The 15,202-nt window shown below is 48.2% G+C and overlaps 6 protein-coding genes across 6 annotated transcripts; 2 read left to right on the top strand and 4 right to left on the bottom strand.

Moving 5' to 3' along the window:
• Positions 1–585: 585 nt before the first annotated feature.
• Positions 586–1,985, top strand: ERG10 (erg10, acetyl-CoA C-acetyltransferase; the record flags this gene model as incomplete). The annotated part of the gene is made up of 4 exons (XM_044856727.1): positions 586–650; positions 716–765; positions 830–902; positions 983–1,985. 4 exons carry the CDS (start codon positions 586–588, stop codon positions 1,983–1,985), a joined length of 1,191 nt encoding a protein of 396 aa, XP_044704040.1.
• A 275-nt stretch (positions 1,986–2,260) lies between these two features.
• FPOAC1_012370 (uncharacterized protein) lies at positions 2,261–3,409 on the bottom strand (the record flags this gene model as incomplete). The annotated part of the gene is made up of 4 exons (XM_044856726.1): positions 2,261–2,456; positions 2,504–2,911; positions 2,962–3,061; positions 3,118–3,409. 4 exons carry the CDS (start codon positions 3,407–3,409, stop codon positions 2,261–2,263), a joined length of 996 nt encoding a protein of 331 aa, XP_044704039.1.
• Positions 3,410–4,113: 704 nt separating this feature from the next.
• FPOAC1_012369 (uncharacterized protein) lies at positions 4,114–5,476 on the bottom strand (the record flags this gene model as incomplete). Its single annotated transcript, XM_044856725.1, has 2 exons — positions 4,114–5,255; positions 5,311–5,476. The coding sequence occupies 2 exons, from the start codon at positions 5,474–5,476 to the stop codon at positions 4,114–4,116; spliced, it is 1,308 nt and encodes a 435-aa protein (XP_044704038.1).
• Positions 5,477–6,493: 1,017 nt separating this feature from the next.
• Positions 6,494–7,425, bottom strand: FPOAC1_012368 (uncharacterized protein; the record flags this gene model as incomplete). Its single annotated transcript, XM_044856724.1, has 2 exons — positions 6,494–7,211; positions 7,265–7,425. 2 exons carry the CDS (start codon positions 7,423–7,425, stop codon positions 6,494–6,496), a joined length of 879 nt encoding a protein of 292 aa, XP_044704037.1.
• A 1,015-nt stretch (positions 7,426–8,440) lies between these two features.
• On the top strand, positions 8,441–10,129 carry FPOAC1_012367 (uncharacterized protein; the record flags this gene model as incomplete). The annotated part of the gene is made up of 2 exons (XM_044856723.1): positions 8,441–8,848; positions 8,900–10,129. 2 exons carry the CDS (start codon positions 8,441–8,443, stop codon positions 10,127–10,129), a joined length of 1,638 nt encoding a protein of 545 aa, XP_044704036.1.
• A 1,064-nt stretch (positions 10,130–11,193) lies between these two features.
• Positions 11,194–13,566, bottom strand: FPOAC1_012366 (uncharacterized protein; the record flags this gene model as incomplete). The annotated part of the gene is made up of 2 exons (XM_044856722.1): positions 11,194–12,501; positions 12,547–13,566. The coding sequence occupies 2 exons, from the start codon at positions 13,564–13,566 to the stop codon at positions 11,194–11,196; spliced, it is 2,328 nt and encodes a 775-aa protein (XP_044704035.1).
• Positions 13,567–15,202: the final 1,636 nt, after the last annotated feature.

The following is a 15,202-nucleotide window of genomic DNA, read 5'->3' as shown; positions in this document are numbered from 1 at the left end:
TGTAAATGCAGCCTCGAATCGTCGTCAATCTTGTCACCTAGAACTAAAACTCGCCTGGCGTTGCGCGCAGCTAGCTCTCTGTCGCCAACTTTTTCGATATCACGTGCCATGTATCATACTGTAAAAAGTCAGGTACCTCTAACGGAGGCGGCAGGTACAAGTGGGGCCGGAATTCAACAAGGGACCTACCTTCCCATCCATGCCACCGACCGACGGCGGCACCTGCAGCGTATTCGCAAGAGCCGTGCCCCTCCAGGCCCTCCAAGGCCTCCCGAATTCGAGGATTGCAACCACACAGTAATACGGGTAAGAGGGGCATTGATTACTTTCCAGCTTCATTATCCAATGTTAGCCTTGAAGCTAATTCCTTCTCGAGGTAAGTTCAGTCTCGCTTGCAGACTTGCAGACTTGCAGGCAAGGAAGGTTGCAGCTTCGCTTCTATTCTCTCAACAAATTTGCCGCCGGTTTCCGCTCCACCCACGTACACCTACTAAAGTCTAGCTCCTTTATATGATTGATAAACTGACAGCTCCCATCTGACGATCTTCTTGTTCTTGTAAACTTCATCAATCATCAACCGTCAAAATGGCCAACCTTCCCCCCGTCTACATCGTCTCTACCGCCCGTACGCCCATCGGCTCTTTCCTTGGGTAAGCAATGCTTTCAACTTGGACAATTGCTGCCGTATTTTTCACATTGACTAACATGGACATAGCTCTTTGTCAAGCCAGACCGCTGTTCAATTGGGCTCAGTCGCCATCAAGGGTATGAACAAACCACACCGCGAGATACGATAGGAAGCGACCAATATACTAATTTAACTATACAGGAGCCGTTGAGCGTGCTGGTATTAAACCTGAGGATGTCGACGAGGTCTTCTTTGGCAATGTTCTCTCTGCTGGGTAGGTTTTCCCTCTACCCCGCCATCATGATCTCGACCACTCGAGACAGCATTGGTTCTTTACTAACTCGTATCTTTCAGTGTCGGCCAGGGTCCTGCCCGCCAGTGCGCCCTTGGCGCTGGTCTCCCTCAAACCGTCATCGCCACGACCGTGAACAAGGTCTGCGCTTCTTCGCTCAAGGCCATTATCCTTGGTGCCCAGAACATCATGCTCGGCACCTCCGATATCGTCGTTGCTGGTGGAACCGAGTCCATGTCCAACACTCCTCACTACCTCCCCAACCTCCGAAACGGCGCCAAGTACGGTGACCAGACCCTCGTCGACGGTGTCCTCAAGGATGGTCTGACCGACTCCTTCAAGAAGGACCACATGGGTATCTCTGCTGAGCTCTGTGTCGATGACCACGAGCTCACCCGCGAGGCTCAGGACGAGTACGCCATCAACTCTTACAAGAAGGCTCAGGCTGCCACTGAGGCCGGTCTCTTCACTGAGATTGTCCCTGTCGAGGTCCCCGGTGGCCGTGGCAAGCCCGCCATCAAGGTCGAGCGTGATGATGAGGTCAAGAACCTGAACGTTGACAAGCTCAAGGCCATGCGCCCTGCTTTCAAGCCTGACGGTACCGTCACTGCTCCCAACGCTGCCCCCATCAACGATGGTGCCGCCGCTGTTGTCCTCGTTTCTGAGGCCAAGCTCAAGGAGCTCAACCTCAAGCCCGTTGCCAAGATCCTTGGTTGGGGTGATGCTGAGCGTGAGCCTGAGCGTTTCACTATTGCTCCTGCTTTGGCCATTCCCAAGGCCATCAAGCACGCCGGTTTGACCGCTGAGCAGGTCGAGTACTACGAGATCAACGAGGCCTTCTCTGCCGTTGCCCTCGCCAACATGAAGATCCTCGGTCTTAAGCCTGAGCAGGTTAACGTCTTTGGTGGTTCCGTTGCCATTGGCCACCCTCTTGGCTGCTCTGGTGCTCGTATTGTCACCACCCTTACCTCCGTGCTCAAGGAGAAGAAGGCCAAGATTGGTGCCGTTGGTATTTGCAACGGTGGCGGCGGTGCTTCCGCTTTGGTCATTGAGAACCTGCAATAAAAGGGGCGACGGATTGTTAATTGATGATTTTGGACGATATAAATATGAATGGGCATGCAATGCAATGAATTGCAAAAGTTAGATCGACTGCCAGATCAGGCGTATATCGACGCGGCTTATGATTTTTTGCTCTAAGATATACCACTTGCATAGCCATTAGAGTAGATATAAATACTTTTAATCAAGAACAAGAGATCAAGTTAATCTCTGTATTTGAACGTATTCTCATGATTTTAACGCTATATGTCGGTTCTAATTCTCTTATTTGCCTTTGATCAATTAGGTCTCCAGGCTTTGACATTTCCATCTTCACCAGCTGTGTACACAACATGTGCTTCATCAAAGAAGCAAAACGATCGCACAATCTCATCACCATGAGCACCAGGCAAACCGACACTGTTTTCCCTATCCAGAGCCCATCCCTCGCCACTGGGGTTCTTGGCAAGAAACACAAGCTCAAATGCTTGCTTACTATACACTGTTAGCACTGATATGTTTGTACGTGGTGTTGTACTTACTCTTGGGCTCCAGCACCGAGAACAGCGCCGCTACCGTCCATTTTGGGGGTGATGTCGGCGACGTACTGGCATCCAAGGACAGATCTCATGTCGCCAAAGTCTTGTACTGCATCACCGTTTGCGCGCTCCTCGCTCACGTCATAAAGAGCACAGCGCTCGTCATGGGACAGAGCTGCGACTTCTGTTGCTGAGAGCCACGCGGCGCGGTGGATGGAAGAGTCGACGTTGCAGGTCTGCACGGTAAGGTCGTCCTCATCGGCGATACGGGTATCGTAGACATTTACAAGACCATCGGTTGAGCCGGACAGGAGAAGTGCTGGGTTAGAAGGGTTGAAGGAAAGATCTGTCACGTCGTCGCTGTGGACTTCCTGGTAGTGTGCTTTGGAGGTTGGGGTGGATCGGACGTCCCTGTGAGTGTTTAGATGAAGTTCCTTTCTGTGAGGGGAGTAAATACATACCAGAGATGGATAGAGGCTGCGTGGTTCTGGAGTTCTGTTCCTACTGCGATAGTCTGTGTATCTAGACTACAAGCCAAGGAAAAGATGGGAGCTTGACTCGCTGTAAAATCCGTCAGTCAGTCAGTATTCATCAGAGATTATGAGGGCAGAACTCACCTTGGAACTGCACAACGTTGGAGCCCTGTCTCAAATCCCATACTGCAACAGTCCCATTCTCACCGGCCGTGCAAACAAGAGCAGCATTGCTGTCAAACACACGCAACGTCGTCAAGTTACCGTGTTGAGTCGCAAGACGGCGCTGAGGACCAGCTGAGAGACGGGTTGGGTCGAGAACAGAGAGAAACTGATCTGATGAGATGGATGCGAGACCTGCAGAGGTTCTTTGAATATCTAGGACGTAAACGTCTCTGCCGAGAGAGAGGCCATCGGCGCAGGTGAGTGAGTACATGATGATGATGACTGTGAAGAGTGTTAGTGAGGCTGGGAATGGATTTTGTCGAGGGGGATGTCGAAGGGTCTATTCATTCAGGCTACAATGAATGAATTATTTAAGAAAGTCATAAGACGAATGAACATGCCTTTGTTTGTTTTATCACCCTCGTTATGTCTTTTGATTTCTGTATAAGCCCTGAGGTGCCCGTCCAAGATCGAAGTCTTCAAAGTCCCACTTTTTGAGAATGGCGGCCTCGATAACTGAATATCGCCGCCCAACTCTTGGAATTTGATCAAATACAAGATATAGAAATGAACATTTTATACGGAGTGAGAACTTTCTCTTGAGATGGATTGTGAATTCCTCCCACATTGAGAAGTAGCCCTGTTGTCGAGCAGTAACATATTCAACCATTCACTGCGTCATAAGAGATCGACTGGAACGATTGTTCTGTTCTTACATGTAGTAGTACAATTATTATCTATCTGAGGTATTGAGTACAGTCATCTCCCCCTTCTAACATGATCGCTAGCTAAACAAAAAGACCAATTGAAATTCCAGAGAGAGGAGCTCTTATTTCGCCTCGTTGCCAGTCGTCCTCCCCCCTTTGTAACGCCAAATCATCATCTATAAATGCTTTCCCTTTTCTCTCCACCATCTTCTTCGGGGTATTTCCTTTTTCACTATTTTTTCACTTCATTTTGGGAGTTTTGCGATCTTTATTCGGTGTTGGTGTTGTTGTTGAGACGTCGCTCATTCACACCACGGAATGCTCGCTTGCCAACCTCATAGCTGCTGATCATGATGGCGCATGCCGGAGCAACCTTGAGAGTTCGTGGGATCCATCCCTTCCACAGGCCTGAGGCACCTTCTGTCTTGAAGATGTGCCAAAGAAGACTCACCATACTTCGCTGCTCGGGCGCGGCTGCACTTTGCTTGACCTTCTTTGAAGTATCCTGGTAAATTTGCGTTCGTGTCTTGCCGACATCAAAAGGCGTTGTGATGAATGAGGCAAACGCTCCAGACAGGGCGCCAGCTGTGAAGGCGTCTACAAAGGTTTCGGTATGGTTCTCCTGGACTTGCGATCTTCTTCTCGCTTCTGCCAGCTCTTCTTCAAATGACAGGGAGCTGCCTTGGCGCTGTTCTCGGTAGTCGGTCAATCTTGATCGTATCGATTCATATCCCCACCAGTACAGGCCCGAGAAAGGAACATCCCTCCACAGGGTCAATGTCAAGCCTCGCCATAATGCAGTATATCCATGTGTCCCAACCATTCCCTTGACACTTTCGAAAGCCTCCACGAGGTGATTTGACGTCGATGCTCCTGAAGCCGCTTGCATTCTCGTCTTGACAAGTTCGATTGGGCTCACGGCCGTAGCTGCGAGGATACGAGCAGCGGAGCCAGCCGTCAGAGGTGCTGATGTATCGGAGAATCGTGAAAATGGACTATTCGAGTTGAATCGCAGGTAATCGTATCCAGTAAAGTAAATGATATTCGAAGGAATGGCCATGACAAGTGTAGGTGATAGGCCCCTCCAAAGGGTTGCGACGCCTTCATTGCGGGCAATCTTTCGCAGACCATCAAAAGTAGAGCTGAATGTGCGGCGCTGAACTTCTTCCACGGCGCATTCAGCTGGAGCCGGAGGCGCAGAAGTGATGCCGTCTATCCTAGGCGCTGCGAGGCAGATTTCGGCGTTGCCACCGGAGAAGAAGACTTCGCGACAGCATGATGTGATACCGAGTTCGGCAGTTTGGGCGGGGGAGAGGGAGGAAGTGGTGATGGCGAGTTTGGAGAAATCGACGGTAGATCGAGGAGCTTTTTGTGACTGGAGGCGCACGCGGACGACGTCGAGAGGTGTGACTGCGAGACACTAGTTAGTATGGGCTCTATTAGTGAGTAAGGATACAAGACATACCAAGTAATGACGTTAATAGACTGCCCGACATGGCCGACACCATTTTTTGTGTCGCAGTGATATCGGCGACGCTGCTGCCCTTTCCATCTCCTGCAGCTGGTATTGAGCTGCTACCACTCAGAACATCCCTCGAACTGTCAGGACCGTTTGGTTCAGAATCCATCATATGGCGTAATGAAAACTCGTCGTCGTTTTGGAGGGGATTTTGGTGGTGGTGGTGATGGTCATAGCCACCAGAGCGATTTGTACCGATAGTGGCCATTTTTGGTGGGATGCGATTATAGATGCAGTCTCTTCAGTTCATGGTCGGGCAATTGATGCAAGAGTTGAATTCAATATCGATAGACGATAGAAGATAAGAATGATGTGTAAAGAGAAGGAACAGTAGGTAAGTAGGATTTAGGTCGATGTGAAGTGTCGATGACGATGACTCGACGACGGTAGCGGTTTTCGAAGGATAGCTTCGCGGTAGTGGTAGTGGCGATCGAATAGATTGAGGGGAACAAATGCTCCTTTCTTTTTCTGATAGATTACTGCTTGTCGATTCGTTTGTTGGAGAATTGATCGGAAGTAAAAATCCGAACAATTAAAAATTGATGGAGTATTCTGTAGAATGTTGGGGAATTAAAAACGTAAAAAAAGACACTCAGGCTCCGGGTTGAAATCCCCGAGGCCGGCCGGAGGAGGAGTCGAGATCGGTCTGTCGGCTAGTATCGTCTTGAGAAGAATATCTTGCTGGGTCCTCTCTAATTGCGCTTTAGTAGTGTCAGTAGTAAAATTCATAAGGTGAATATTAATTCTATCCTGTTAATTTTCTTTTTATCTATATACTGAGTTCTCTGTGTTTCTTATCGCAATCCTCTCTCTTACCAAGCAAATAAACAAATTAAAAAAAAGTGACGATTGTCGCCTCCCCGGCGTCGGAAGCTCGGTGAATTGGGCCCTTCACAGGCACAGAATGAAAAGATACGTACCGGAAATATGCGGACATTTTAGCTGTCACCTGTGCTTGTGAGAGCCGCAGATTTCCGTTAACATGATGTCACGGCGTGTTTTGATTGGTTGCGATAGGAAAGTGAAACCCCCAGGACAAAAGGGTTGTGGCCCAAGCCTCTTTTTTAGTGGATGATGGTTTTGATAAGATAATCTTTACCCTGTAGTCTGTCTGTCTACCTTTGAGTTATCACTCCTTTCCAACGAATTCAACAACGGCTCGTACAAACTCGACAGGGTTCTCTTCTGCGATCCAATGTCCACTCTTTGGAACCGATGCAACACTAAACGTTCCCTTTTCGTGAACTTCCTCCATCATCTGCTCTGCTACTTGACTAAACTGACACTCTCCACCGTTGAGACCTAATGCTCGTACTCTACACTTCCCATGTTTGGCAACCCACTCTCGGTTCTCTTCCGAGTCTTTCCCAAATGCTCTGTACATGTTGAATCCACAGCGCAAAGCTCCTGGACGACTAAACATTTTGACATAGTAGTCCAAGTCTTGTTGGCTGATCGCCGACGAGTTGTATGACAGCTTATCATAGAAGTGACCAAGATAGATCTCCTCCCTGCCTGAAACGAGAGCTTCAGGGAGGTCGAGAACTTGATGGAACCAGAAGTGAAAGTGAAGAACTCCGTGGACCTTCCATGTGTCTTCGTGGGCTTGAGTACCGGGCAAGGGGCATTCTCCCCATATTACAGAGGCTGTACGGTCGGCGTATCGTGAAGCAAAAGCATAGGCTATCATACCGCCGATATCATGGCCGACAATATGGACTGGGTCTTTGATAGAGAGGCGATCAAGAAGCCCCAGGATATCAGATGCCATTTCAGTCTTGGTGAAACCTGTCTGTGTCCTGTGCGAGTAACCGGCTCCACGGTAATCTGGTGTAATAACACGGTACCTATAGAGTATAAGTATTTCATTTGAGCACAAATGTCCGTCCCGTTGACTTACCCTGCTGAGGAGATAGGACCGATCACTTTACGGAATTGATACGAAGTTTGGGGGAAGCCATGTATCAGGACTATAACACCCTTCTCATTACCTTCAGAGCGGGTATCAGTGTAAGCGATACTGACATTGTCAAGAGTGGCAGTATAAAAGGCACGATCCATAGCGTTTGATCTCTGTTAATCAGCTCGAGAGATGTTGCGTTGTTGTTGTCTGTGAATAGATTGAATCAGTACTGTCTACAAATCCATTCCAGTTCTCCTCTTATACCAGCGTTAACATGACGCTCGATGACGCTGAAGACTTGAGATGACAAAGCGATCATCCCGCATCTCGCTTCTCCTCAAGTTGATAGGCAAAATAGAACGATTAAACAAGGTCCGAGCCTCCGCGAAAAGGTTATCTGCATCTATCGGGTCTGCTGAGGTTGTAACTACTTGAAGTTACTCGAGCTTGTTAATGCTGCAGGGTATATGTTGGCATGATGTACATTAAAATCCGGGATTCTAATATGCCATGAGTGTCAGTCAATCTAGCTTGAAGGATAACGTTGGATTCTTCAACCGCCTTCCTTTTTCCAACTATAAATACGTAATGTTCACACCTAACTTTATCTGTTCGTCAGGTTGGCTTTCGCTATCATGAGGAGACACCATCATATCTATTGGAGCATCAGCCAAATAGACACCAGTTGAATATGCAAACCAAATCAATCACAGCGGAAAACTGCAAATACTTCTATGAGATACAGAAACAAGTGCACTGCAGAGACAAAATTATGAATATCTTGTCAAGATAACTCACTCAAAACCGTTATGAGTTGCTTATCATGAGGATTTGTAATAGTGGGCGTTTCCACCGTATTTTAGCACACTAAACCATATTCATCCACCGTAACTGACACCTCCAAACACGTATGACTCTGTCGGCGAACCACAGCTTTCTATTCGTGCTCTTTGCATCATCATCATCCATCACAACTCTTTACCGTACTTTCCTGCATCAAGTACCTAATCACCTCCTTTTCCCTCTTTCTCAGTTTGACTCAATCGCCGAATTGAGTACCTTTCTATAAAACGTGATAATGAATCCTCAGTAAGAAGAGAGAGATTCCACCGCTACTATCCATCCATCTACTATACATAAATATCCGTTAAACGGTGCTATCGGACTCAAACCATGTCATCATCAACAAACGAAAACTTGTTAAACTCGGAACTCGAGTCTTTTCGACAGAAATGGCTCTCAGATCTCAAGACCAGAAACGAACATCCAGAGCCACCCGCTGAGACATCCGCAGCGGGAGGGTCGTCCTCATCAAGACGACCTCATCATGGTCCCATCTCATCGCTGCCTCACAGGCCTGGTCCTGTACCAGCGGATGACGGTGAAGATGAAGAGGATGATGTCCAGAGCCCTTCTTTTGATCGGGAGGAACCTGCTTTGACACATCCAACTCAGGAAGCCCATCATGATCGCAAGGGAAAGAAGCTTGTTTCTGCCCTTGATCATTTTGAGGAGGCGATGCATAAAGAAGGACAGGGTAATATGGGCGATAGTCTCAAACTTTACCGCAAGGCCTACCGCGTATGTATTATCTCATCAGCTTGCTCTTAACATTACTGACCTGGTTCATAGCTCGATAATGGTGTTGATCGGAGATATCGTGAGAAGCACTTCCCTCAAAAGTCAGCTCCACGACCTGTTTCGCCCACAGCTACCAAAGCATCTGCCCCAGCATCTTCCCCAACAAGTACGCCAGAGGCACCACAACCCCCCAAACCAGAGGAACCTGTAGAGTCAAAGCCTCTACCAATAGGTGAACTCATTGCCAGTTTCGCCGGTTTGAAGATTGAGCCAGCTCCGCCTCCGGTTGAGGGTATGCCAGAGCCGCCCTGCCCTCTGGCCGATCTACCTGATGAAATTCTTATTCACATCCTCCGTGACATCGCTATCGCAGATGTTGGAGATTTTGCTCGGCTATCCCGCGTGTGTAGGCGCCTAGCCTACCTGGTTGCTTCAGAACAGCGTATCTGGCGCCGTGTGGCTCTTGGTTCAGAAGTTGGCTTCGCCTCTCAACTGTACCGCTTCGAGAAGGGAGTTGAGTGGGATGAATTACCAGAAGACGAGCAAGAAGGCCCAGAGATCCAAGATGGCTTTGTCGTAAGCCCCTCTGAGCTTGCGCAGCGCAGAAAAGATGCCAATATCGCTTTCACCGAGTCTTTAACGCCATCTGTGTACCCTACTTGGAAGACACTCTTCCGATCACGACCACGAATCCGCTTCAATGGTTGCTACATCTCCACTGTCAACTATGTTCGCACCGGACAAGCCTCAACGAATCAGCCTACATGGGGCAGTCCGATTCATATCGTGACTTACTACCGTTATCTCCGCTTCTTCCGAGATGGTACTCTTATCAGTCTTCTCACCACCAACGAACCTGCGGACGTGGTGCATCATCTCACACGCGACGAACTCAACGTGCATCGTGGCGCTGCGCAACCTCATCTACCATCGGCTGTGATGGCCCTCGCTCTCCGCGGCCGATGGCGTCTATCATCCGCTGCCGACAAGGATGATCCAGCAACTATAGATCTTCCAGTGTCGACAGCTGCAGGCTCACATGATCGAGATCGTGATCCAGAAGGTGACGTCTTTATCGAGACCGAGGGCGTTGGGTCCAAATACATGTACCGAATGGACCTCTCGCTTCGAAGCGCCGGCAAAGGTGCCCGTAATAACAAACTCATGTGGCGTGGTTTCTACAGCTACAATAAGCTTACAGATGACTGGGCCGAGTTTCGCTTGAAGAACGACAAGCCCTACTTCTTTAGCCGTGTCAAGAGCTATGGGTTTGGAGAATAGTGTTAAGGGAAGTAAATTTATTATAATCAGGCTCGGTTCACATCTCTATACCAGTTCCTTCTCTAAGGGGTGGTGGAAAAAATAACCTCATAAGTAAGTCTTAGGTTATAAATCTAAGAGCCATAGTCTAAAGAGCATAAAGTGACATACTAATTTCGTCTGATGCCTCCAGCGGCCAATTTTTCTGATACCCTGAGGCTTCTCTACCGTCATTCCACAATTGTCTTCTCGCCCGTCGTGTCTTCCCACTCTATTTTGTTAAATCTTATGGCTGATGCTTCTGTTTGCATTTCTCCAAGATGCAGGAATCATCGTTCAATCACACGAGGCGAAAAATTCTGTTTAGTTTTTCGGTCCGTATGACTGAACGATGTGCCCTCCGTTTTGAGAAATGCAAAACAGAAGCATGCCAAGTAATGACTGTAACTTGATAGAGACAACTGGCAGAGACTTGGACAAGTTCTAGATAATAAGCTCGAGTTAAGCACAATACAGGAAATTTGTCACTTTCGTTATCGAGCGAGACTGTCATCATGGCAGAATACTACCAACAATGAACAGCTCGCTTTCAGGCATTGATTACAATACAATGTGAGATCATTGATACGTAAATTTGTGGATATACTAGATGCCTTCATAGCATCGTATGTTTTAGCTGTTTCCTAGATATTTGCAGCAACATCCAATTCTTTACATCCGTCAAATCATCCTCCACTAATCGTCCAAGCAAAAACTCAAGATGCAAACCGTATTAAGCATCTGACCACCCAGGAAAGCCCAAACCAGAAACGCCTTCATCGCTGGCCATTGATTCTGGCATGCTAAAACAAAGAAAATATTCGCAGGAATGCAGTAACATGTCCATACAGTGTATAGTATGTGGAGTGGTGATGCCATAAAAAAGAGGTGGTAGTGAATTAGGTGGCCGTTTAGTTGTGTTATAAATTCAGACGAGTGTAATCGTCGGGTATCAATTCGCAAGGATAGTTCCGTATGATTCGAACACAATTGATCAACTATCCAATGGCGTGGGAGTCCGCTTATCCAAAAATGCTCATCGAGCTTTATCGAATCCTCTTTCCATCCAAGAACTTGGGACTCTGACCATCGTAGTACTGATTCTGGTACTGCATAGCCTTTCGTGCCTCGTACTCTGCCTTTTCATCTTCGTCGAGGCTGAATGCCTTCTTAAGCCATCCAAATGCACTCTTCTTCTTTTTAAGTCGCTTGCCTCCAGCCTGAGTTGTAGCCCGGGAAGTCACAGTGGCAGCGTCGTCGTTGGTGGCCGAAGTGACGCTGCTGAGGGTACTCATGCCTCCCATTCGAGAGGGTTGATTACGCTGGTGGCCTTGGAAGAAACCCGACGGGTGATATTGGTCAGCTGGGCCAGCAGTGTGAGGTCTTTGCTGCAGTGGCGAGTGAGGCGATGCGCGAACGGGATGATAGGTCTGCTGGTACTCGGAGTGAGGCGAAGGCATGATAGGAGGAAGCTTTGGAGCTGAAAAGTCTGCATAAGAGGTAGCACGTGGTAACCTGTGAGGCTGTTGAACTTCAAGGCCAGAGATATTTGCATGTTCTGTTGTCTGTGGTCTTATGGCGAGATGCGTTGTGTTAGCAGTGGACTGCCGGGCGGGTTGCGCCTCTGCGAAGTTTCGCGGGGGGATCTGAATAGATTCGGGAGGGGTCCTCTTCAGTGAGACGCGTTGTCGTAGTGAAGTCCGCTTTTGCAATCCCATAGCATCCTGGACAGACTGAGTGAGTGTTCGCCTTTGCGTTGGTTGTTCGTCCTGAGCCTTGTGATGTGATTGAGGTGGGGGAATATGTATCGAAGGTGTGATCGTTCGTCGTTTAGTATCATCATCAGAAGGGGGCGTGTCAGGACGCATTATTGCAGGTGAGGTAGTTTTTGGGGTGTAAACCTTGGGTTGAAGGATATACAATGGCCCATCATCAAATCCGCTGTGCGTATCACTGTCATCATGTTCCTTGTCTGTTTGCTTTGTGTCATCTACAACGGAAGCCCTGGGAGTAGTCGCGCCAGAAGGTGTGGTGGCAGTAAGATTGGGCCCAGAAGATGAAGATGATACGTTGGAGCTGATATTCGGACGCGGAGAGGAAGAAGATGCACTCAAATTCGGCGAAGGTTTGAAACTGGCACGGTGGTATGTGGTGGTGGGTAGTAATAATGGAGGACCTCCCGGCAGAGGGAAATCGCTCAGGGTATTGATATCGGCATCGCGAGAGTCGAAGCTGCGGATGCTTGGGGCCACGCTCATCATGGATCTATGGTTTGCCTTGTTTGGGAGCAAAGAAATGCGTTGATCTTCAGTTTTTGGTAGATTCGTCGGAATAGTAAAAGGAGGAATTGTTGCCTTCTCACGTTAACTAAGTACTTTGCAAAGCGAGATTTGACTTACCCAGGTCTTTCGGCTGACCTCACCAGCTGTCTTCTCCATCTCAGCCACGATCGTCATGAGTTTAATTACCAAACCGTTCAAATCTTGTGCTTGGTTGTTCAAGTCATCAAAAGTATTGAGCCATCCATCAGCGTTGCCCTTCATCGCGCGATAAATGCTCTCGAGATCAGGATCTTCTTCGGACCACCTGGTATCCTTGTGTTCGTTAAGCCACTCCATGAAAGCTTCACTAGAACGAAGTCCCGCATCAATATCGTCATCCCACTGCTTCATGACGGCGTTTGTTCGGGCGAGAATATGGTCAATTTTAACATTTCCAGCAAGAATCTTTGCTCGGAATGCTCGATCTTCAAGCATGTTCTCGAAAGCTTGTCTGTTGGCCATGGGGAGTTGAAGATGAGAAATACGCTCAGTGAGGTCCTTGTGGGCTTGAGAAAAGTCCTCCAGCATTACTTCGAGAAACTCGTCCACTTCATCGATGTGGCCTTGAAGGATGGTCACGACCTGGGAATTATCGGCGGCCAAGCTGTTGAGGAGGAGATATACTCCGAAAGTAATTTGCGAGATGAGCTTGTACATTTCGTGTTGCTGTTGTCCCGGTCGATAACGCCATAATGTGTCGAATGGTTCGTCTTCGGGGTCTTGTTCCAGCAATTTCGCTCGACGACCTTGTGCGTCAAGCTCTCTGAGCTTTGGCTTCCCAGGTCCATTCTCGTCGCGTGTGACCTCGTCTAAAGATTCGGCGAAAGCATCTTGCAAGGAAGGAATGGGATGTGTGGGGATGGATTGGTCTGGTGCTCTGTAAGACCTGTAACTATCGGAGGAAAATCGTCGGTCGACCTCGTAGTCTAGATTGTCATTTGGTGAGGCATCGCGGCCATCATCGGAGGTTGGTACCAAAACAATTCGTAGATCGCCGCCGTCATATGTCAACGGCTGAAGTCTGCTGGTGGCCATGGTGGCGGTGCCACTGCCCGAAATAGACAGTTGTGACGAGGGCCTTACGGCCGAGGTCATCATGGAGGCGGCAAGCGTGGGTGGTTGCAGTCGAAACGGTACGCCTCCTAAAGGGGTTTTGGGAAGCTCAATGGCGTATAGAAAAGCGCCGGAATTTGAGGTACAACTTTAATCGAGAACTCGGCGAATATGCGCTTGAGACGAAGTGGTACAGCGTGAGGAATCGAGCGAACGAGTGGAAGTAGTTGGAGACAAAGGAGGGGGCTGAATCTATCGCATCGTGGGATCGCTGCCAAAACCGAAATTCAAGCAGGAGAATTATTCATAACACAGACAATGGTACAAACAATTGAAGTTGAATCAGAATGAGTAACAATGATATCGTATTCGATGTGGTTGATGTGGTTGATGTTGATCGTTGTTGAAGCGCAAAGCTTAGTAGTTAGAGATCTGCGGGAGAGCGGGAGCTGGAAGAGGTCGCAGCTCTACTATCTGTAGGTAAGTCTGCAAAGGGGAGAGATCATCAGCTGATCAGATCAGGGACTGGACTGGATCCAAGCTATGTTGACCAGGAAAGACCACAAATAGGCAGCCCAAGAAGACAAGCGTAATTGTTACTGTTGGCTCGGGTTGACAATCCGGGGTTAAGTCCACTAAAAGAGGTAATTAAGGATCCGCTGTAGCGAGGATTATGCTGGTGCAAGAGTTGACAGTTGTAGGGGAGGGAATGCAAGTCACGACTGGGAAAAAAAGAAAAGGGTGAAAGAATAAAGAATTGGTCAGGCGAATAAAGAGTAAGGATATCAATAAACCTGGTCTTGAGTTGTTTCTGTTTCTGATGCGCTGTACTGGTCGTGGTTGCCTCCAGCCAGTGCTTCGCCTCCTACCTCCTTCTCACCTGCCCAGTCGCAGGACCTGTTTGGGCCATTCTTTCCATTGTCGTCTGCAACTGCGTGTCTCTCTTTGCCCCTCCCCTGAGAAACTGCCCAAAGACACTAACGGCCCATTCATTAATTCAACGGGGTGGCTCTTGGCGTAGCGAGCAACGCGACCACTAAGTTCAGGTACCATCGCGCCGCCCCCTGCATCGACCCACTACAAGTAGAGTAGGGGTTAACTGCTGGACCTTGCTGAGTTTGAGTGGATTGAACCTGGTACATATTCTCGAATTTAATTTTTTTCTAGACGCTGCAATATTTGCTTGCCAGTGGCATCTCTCAATGCTACAGTAATTGATTGCTTTCCGATCGTAAATCTTTCTCCATTGACCAATCACCGACGCTTTCTTGGTTGGACAGAGTTGTCGCGTCAATTTGTTGTTTTAATTTAGGTTTCAATGGGCGGCTAACGAATCGTAACTCTGTACCTGGCTAATAACGATAGTGCTGAATGTTTATCGCCACGCTGAAAAGACAGGAATTCAAGGGTCATTTTGAGTCTCAACATAGTAAAGTATTTGGAAAATACCTCATTGCTGGCTATTCGTCTTTAGCAGCTGTATCTGTATCAACAAGACAAGACATGCATATAGGTTGGGCAACCTTGATCAACACTGACGAGGTTCAATTCAGTGTCGATCAATTGTTCTAGACCTGGAATTTCCTACTCCTCTTTTGACCAAGATTATGGCTTCTTGGCGCGTCTTTCAATGCGACGGTTTAAAAGTCCATCACTAAAATTGACAGTTGAACAAAGACAG

The sequence above is a fragment of the Fusarium poae genome, chromosome 4 (assembly GCF_019609905.1).
Source record: "Fusarium poae strain DAOMC 252244 chromosome 4, whole genome shotgun sequence".
NCBI classification, from domain to species: domain Eukaryota; kingdom Fungi; phylum Ascomycota; class Sordariomycetes; order Hypocreales; family Nectriaceae; genus Fusarium; species Fusarium poae.
The sequence above is the reverse complement of the archived record's forward strand: the minus strand, read 5'-3'. Positions and strand labels throughout refer to the sequence as shown.